This window comes from Cibotium barometz, chromosome 37 (genome assembly GCF_041138505.1).
Source record: "Cibotium barometz isolate CiBa-2024 chromosome 37, ASM4113850v1, whole genome shotgun sequence".
In the NCBI taxonomy this organism is placed as follows: domain Eukaryota; kingdom Viridiplantae; phylum Streptophyta; class Polypodiopsida; order Cyatheales; family Cibotiaceae; genus Cibotium; species Cibotium barometz.
The window spans coordinates 17,639,711-17,646,368 of NC_141082.1; the positions used below are offsets into that span (position 1 = coordinate 17,639,711).

At 45.4% G+C, this 6,658-nt stretch overlaps 1 protein-coding gene across 1 annotated transcript; it reads left to right on the plus strand.

The window, feature by feature from the left end:
- The first annotated feature begins 229 nt into the window (after positions 1–229).
- Positions 230–4,229, plus strand: LOC147617018 (root phototropism protein 3-like). The gene is made up of 4 exons (XM_086776645.1): positions 230–1,406; positions 1,566–1,635; positions 1,792–3,099; positions 3,420–4,229. Exons 1-4 carry the CDS (start codon positions 1,294–1,296, stop codon positions 4,014–4,016), a joined length of 2,088 nt encoding a protein of 695 aa, XP_086632771.1. The 5' UTR covers positions 230–1,293; the 3' UTR covers positions 4,017–4,229.
- Positions 4,230–6,658: the final 2,429 nt, after the last annotated feature.

Below are 6,658 nucleotides of genomic sequence, written 5' to 3' on the forward strand. Positions count from 1 at the left end.
CAATGAAACCCATGGGCCATAGAATGGCATTCTTCATTCTGTGCCGTGGGAAGACCCTCTTATTTGTACAAGCATTTACAGGAGATTTAAAAATGTATGTAAGAGGGTTATTTTTGGGATGCAACTAACAACTTTTCACGCATTCTGAGGTCGAGAATTTTCGCGAAAAAAACGGCTGACGTTATCTGAGATTACCAGTAATTTAGTGCCATAAATTCTCATTGAATTTGTCAATTTGAAAGCTCAAATTAGAAGGCAGCTGACAAGTTAAAGGCGCCACCAAATTTGGCGCTGTCCGTTCGCTGGATTTGGCTGAGCCTGAGACCGCCGAATCTCGCCCTCGCCGATAAATCGATCAAACTTTCCGGCCCGTGGCTAGATTGTCAAACGTTGCAACTAAATGCGCACTAAAATAGCGGTTTTAAGCTAAATACGCGCTAAAAGTAGCGGCTCGTTGTTGAAACCCTAACCCTAAGGCAGACAGAACTCCTACAGAGAGAAACACAGGAACCCTAACCTTCCTAAGATCCACTTCACACGCCGCTGTCCTCGATTCCTGCTTTGCATTGCGCGGCCGGATCCATGCGACCCGCAGATTAAATTAAACCGTTAAAAGAAACGATTTTTACACCGCCCTGAGGACCTCAGGTCCTCGAGCTTGAGTTCCCATGGTAGCTGGTGCTCTAATCAATGATAATGCACATTAAATGGAGTCTGACGTGTGTGGATTTCCTCGCTTGGGCTGCGTTCAGACTTGACCCCACGTCCGGCCGCTCGTATGGAGCAGTAGAGAGTCCCCCTGCCCACCTCGATTCTGTCTCTTCTAAGCTGCTTTTCTCCGTATCTCTCACCCACGCCATCTCTGCGATTTCTGAAGCAATTGCCTTTTGGACTCTGCGGCCATGAAACCTCCGAGAGCAGCGGCTTTATGGGAACAGAAAAGCTGCCCCTCCCCCCCCGCATACTGCATTCCCAATGCTGCCTGGCTGCAGCTGGCTATGGCGAGTGGGCTGTACATTTTTTTCTCTGATCATGGGAGCAATGCCGCGTAGCCACTAGTAAAGCTCTCTATGCACAGTATGCCCTTCTTTGTACTGTAGTCCTTCTGCTATCAGCACCCTCATGAAGGAGCTTCGTAGTAGCAAGAAGAGAGGAACTCCATAGCAGCAGCAAGACGGGAGGGCTCCATTAGAGCTATTTTTTACTGCTTATTATTCTGAATTTGGGAATTAAGCAGTTTTGGCAATGTAGCAAATGCTTGGACTCTTAAAGTAGGAGGTTTTAGCAGCAGCGATGAAAGACGCAAAGAAACCTGCTGGCTCTAAGAAGCATAGAGTGGAGCTCATAAGCCCTGCAAAGGTTCAGGGTGCACGTGAAGATGGTTTCGAAAGGAATGGCCAAGCATGGTACGTCGCGTTTGTTAATCCCCTCTTCTTTGGCTGAATTAATCGTTACTGAGCAGCTGTTTGAAACTGCTGTCTGTCTTGCACGGGTGTTCAGGTGGGTCAGAGAGAGAGAGAGAGAGAGAGAGAGAGAGAGAGAGAGCTCATTTTTTTGGAACGCAGGTTTGTTGCAACGGAGCTTCAGAGTGACCTGCGAGTCGAAGTGGACGCAACACATTTCCATCTTCACAAGGTTCAAGAATTTCTCTTTTTTTTTATAATCCTATGTTTAAGCGCAAGTAATTGGGCTGCTGAGTACAGGCATAGGGATGCCCCTCATGAAGTCGCAGAACATGTGGCTAGAAGCAAAGCTAACCTAAGCTTGACAATGGTTCATGTGATTCTGCAGTTTCCGCTTCTGTCGCGGAGTGGCCTCCTCAACAGGCTAGTCTTTGAATCAAGAGACACTGAGAAAGATCACATCAATCTGGTAGACTTACCAGGCGGTGCAGAGGCTTTTGAGCTGGCAGCAAAGTTCTGCTATGGGGTTGCAGTGGAGCTCACACCGGCCAATGTGGCTGCACTGCGGTGTGCAGCTGAGTATCTAGAGATGACAGATGATTTAGAAGAGGGAAACCTGGTGAACAAAACAGAAGCTTTTTTGAGTTTTGTGGTGTTGGCATCATGGAAGGACTCCATCACTGTCTTGCAGAGCTGTGAGGAGCTGCTACCTTGGTCTGAGAGCTTGCAAATTGTGCAACGATGCAGTGAGTCCATAGCCTGGAAGGCATGCACAGACCCAAAGGGCATACGCTGGTCATACACAGGAACAGGATCCAAAAAACAATCTAGCCCTATGTCTCAAACATCCTCGGCTGCAGATGACTTAGAGAAGGCCATACCGCAGGACTGGTGGTTTGAAGATGTCTGCTTGCTCAGCACAGAGTACTTTGTGAGAACTGTTAATGCCATCAAAGCCAAGGGCATGCGAGCGGAGCTTGTTGGGGCTGCCATTACCCATTATGCCCTTAAGTGGCTGCCCGGTTTTCTGAAAGACCGGAGCCATTTCGACGAGAGCTTCAAAGGATTTATGGCAAAGAGTCCATTGAATAGTAAAGGAAATGCTATGGATGACAGCTTTCAAGGGTTTGGGCTCTTGGCTAAGAGCCCTTCTAGCGACTTTGAGGATTTCTCAGAATTGCAAAGTAACAATAGGATGTTGCTGGAAACTATCCTCAGCATTCTTCCTACACAGAGAGATGCTGTCACGTGCAGTTTTCTTCTCCGGCTGCTTAGAGCAGCCAACATGCTGCAAGTCGAAGCATCACACCGCAGAGAACTGGAGAGGCGTGTGGGTTTGCAGCTCGACCAAGCCTCCTTACAAGATCTTCTCATTCCTTCCTTCAGCCCCGCCTCCGAAATTGCATTCGATGTGGATTTGGTGTATCGCATTGTGCAGTACTTTGTTCTGCAAGACCATCCTCCTGAAGGGAGCCTCAAGTCTCCAAGGCTTGAGAGTGAACGTTCAGCTGTGTCACAAGATGCCACTCAGTCAGCAAAGATGAAGGTTGCCAAGGTACTCGATGGTTACCTCGCTGAAGTGGCAGGGGATCCCAAGCTGCCATTGCACAGTTTTCAGGCCCTCGTAGAGGCACTACCTGAGCATAGCAGAGTATGTGATGACGGGCTATACAAGGCAATGGACAACTACTTCAGGGTATGTGGAGATGCTACCAATCTATCACAATTGCTTTCATGTTGAATAGGTTTATGCAGGTATTGGTATAATTAAGTAGATTCGGCCTTAGCATTTCCTACATGATTAGTGATTTATTACGTATTTAGTGGCACGTGTCCTGCAGGTGCAGACTGGTGGGTTTGGAACCTGGGTTTCTGCCTGGTGATTCCAATCCCTCTAGGCTGCAAACCAACCAAGATTTGATGCTGGGTAGTGTACAGATAAGCACTAAATCTGTACTGACGGCTGCTTTCTCATTCTGAGTTCAATGCTAAGTGATATGCCCTTCCATTGTGCAGGCTCACCCTGACCTCACAGATGGAGAGCGGAAGAATCTATGCCGAAACATCGACGTCCCCAAGCTCTCTCTGGATGCATGTATGCATGCGTCACAGAATGACAGACTACCACTGCGCATGGTGGTGCAAGTGCTCTTCTCGGAGCAGGCAAAGTTGAGGAATGCAATCACAGGTGGGGGTCATACGGCAACCATGGCAGCCGAGGAACGCACCCCCCTCAACCTACTAATGCAGTTCGCGAGGGTAAGCACCTCGGACAGCGACCCACAGTCCTCTAGGGATGGGTGGTCCATACCCCACATGGACTTCCGGACATTGCAGCTTGAGGTCCAGCAGATGAGGTCCGAGTTTATGGGCCTCAAGAGCTACTGCTCAGGCCTGCAGCAGCAGCTGGACAAGGTGTCCAAAAGCAAGGGCTTTTTCTCATGGGGATCCAGCTTGAAGAAGCTCAACAGCAAATGGAAGGTTTCCAACCTTTTACATCAGGGCAAGTCAGCCCCTGCAAGCGTTGAAGCCCCTCCTGCTACTGTGGCTCCTAGCAGTTTCGAGGCGGGCCGGAAAACCACCACTAGGTGGCGAAGAAACTCTGTGTCCTAATCTAATGGAGGCTTTTGTGCCACAATGCCTCACTCTTGTGTTTCTGAAGGGAATGTATATAGGTAACACTTGGGTTTTTGGGGGCATACTGAGCTTCTCTCAACTTTGCTACATGGTTGCTGTGTTGTTGGGTGCTGTTAGGGTTACCATCGTACAATCCTTTGTATATTTTTCTATGTCCTGGTACACCAATTGAATGGGTTCTTGCATTTCCATGCCTTGCACTGCATGTACCACTGGTAACCCAGGTTAAGTTGTCAGAAAACCCATCACTTTTTAGGCCTAATTTGGGAAACATGACCAAAATATCTGAGGCGTGAAACAAAAATACTAACTCAACTTTAAAAAAGAGGACAACCAAAATAAAACCATAGTTATTTTTTATTTTTTATAACAAAAATTCCTATGGATTCACATTTGGTAGAAACATATTAGAAATGTCATTTATTGATCTTTCATGTGATTACAATACCAATTTTTCTTTTGTAGCATAAAGGAATTTATTCTAGGTTGTGGATGTTCTCCTCATTAAAAGCTCTTCTCAAAATGAACACCAAACCAACCTTACTCCAGCCAATTAAGTTTATAAATTTTTTTAATATATCTAAAAATATTTTCAATAAGGTGTCTTACAGCTTTGATGCAATCTTGAAACTCAAAGCCACCAAAATCCTACGTTGAGGAAGGTATGGACTGTTTCTCCCTCTAAGCGTTGTGTTGAGGCAATGATGTAGAGATAGGGCACGTTAAAATCGTGAAGGGCACGAGGCACAGGCATTATGGAAGGCACGAAGCACAGGCGAAGGCAAGACACAAGTCACAACCCTTTGACAATACGTTCATTTTCTTCATTGAATGGCCATGCATGCACTGCCCACCACCACAGCGCGGATAGATTGTATTTTGTTGCATTGGGTGGCTTCTGTCTGAAGAGCAATCATAAACTAGTAAACTACCCTTGATTGGGTGCTGAGACGATGAGAGGTTCCTCAGCGAGTCCGCACGCTGACATGGTCGTACCAAAGACGGAGAGATAGATCTGCACAAAATGCCGAGTAATCATTCTAATGGCGGCCTAACTTTGTGTTGAGCCAATGATGGTGGAGACAGAAGAGGCCTCAATGACTTCAACGGTTGCAACATTTATTTTTTAAAAAAACTATTAACAAAGGTTATCCCAACTACCCCTTATTAATTAATCAATTTTGATTTTTCGGTCATTGTAGGCCCCTATTACCAGGTGTGTCTACAAAGAAAATCTCGTCGATCTCCATGGATTGTGTAAGGTGATGCAATTTCATTACTTTCCAAATCACTGTAGGCCTTCTACTACTCATCCCGTTGCTTGTCTTTGGTATTATCCATGATGCAGCAAGGTAGTACTTGCCTGTCCGCAACATTCTCAGAAGTGTGCTCTGAAGCGATGCACCAAGTTTGTTGGCTACATAGTTGTCCATGAAAACATATGCTCTCTCGAAAAGGTTTACATGTGATAAACATACCTTATTTTTGAGATCAGCTTGACCGTACAGTGCATACAATAGTTTGGTTGTAGTTATCTCTTCTACAAAGACATTGTGCGAGAAAACTTAAAATGTGCTTTATGAAGGTCTTTCATGTAGTAACCAACCATGCCTTGGAATGTGTGCATTTGAATCTGCCGTAGACCTTTGCACATGACTATGGCACCTTCTGGTTTACAGAAGTCCCATCCTAGATAACGTCTGATCGCTTTGCCGATGTTGTTCAGCGAAGGAGCCATCATAGTTATCACCATTTGGAAATAGAGACAATTTAGAGTCCCTCCTTTTTCCAAGGCAAACAAGCCTTTGAGGCATTCCATCGTCACGAATCCTTCAAGTGGTTCCCATGAGCAAACATTGATATCTCTATTTCCTATAGCTACAGTCACAGAAACTTCAAACAATTTCATGCTTTTATCTGCTAGGAAACTAGGAATCTTCTGAACAGATGATTCAGATTTGGTATTCCTATCATTGGGCAAAGGCTTTACAAAAGGTGGGACTTTTGCCTTTCTTCCTTTCTTTGAAGCTTTAGATGAGCCTGCAAAATAAGCAACATGCAAATGTACAAATCAATCTTCAATTAAACTTCAAAGGGACAGGTTCATTGACGATATATTCATGCCTGATGATCGGGCTTTTTGCTTCACTGCAAGCAGATTGCAAACAACGAAAGAGCCTTTTGGGGGCGTTACAATTCTTGACGATGTAGAAGGTTCACCCTCATCACACAGTAAGGGAGTACAACAAGGACCAGGGCCCATCTCACGACATAGCATAGATGAAGAGCAAGGTTGTCTATCAATCTTTGTTACATTACTAATGTCATGAAATATGGTCTTCTTCTAGGAGGCATAACGAACAGAAATGACGAGTACTGCACATTTTGTATTCAGTGAACACACAAGCAGACAAAGTCCTTAAATAAGGAGAAAAACGTCAAGAAAAAAAAGGCCACACGATAGCATGCTTACAACTCATATGTACCAATCGCAAGCACATATGCTTTATGTAGGACACAAGTACTAGAACTTATAGCGTCCAGGAAAGGCAAAAGACAACACGGTATGGCAAGTGGGAGTGGCAACGGACAACACTTCGAATCGTTAGCAAATACGA

Bases quoted from the DNA above. Each gene is read 5' to 3' on its own strand.
- LOC147617018 (XM_086776645.1), top strand. From the start codon at position 1,294: ATGAAAGACGCAAAGAAACCTGCTGGCTCTAAGAAGCATAGAGTGGAG. The intron at 1,636-1,791 runs GTTCAAGAATTT...GTGATTCTGCAG, and splicing joins CACATTTCCATCTTCACAAG to TTTCCGCTTCTGTCGCGGAG. The intron at 3,100-3,419 runs GTATGTGGAGAT...TCCATTGTGCAG, and splicing joins CAATGGACAACTACTTCAGG to GCTCACCCTGACCTCACAGA.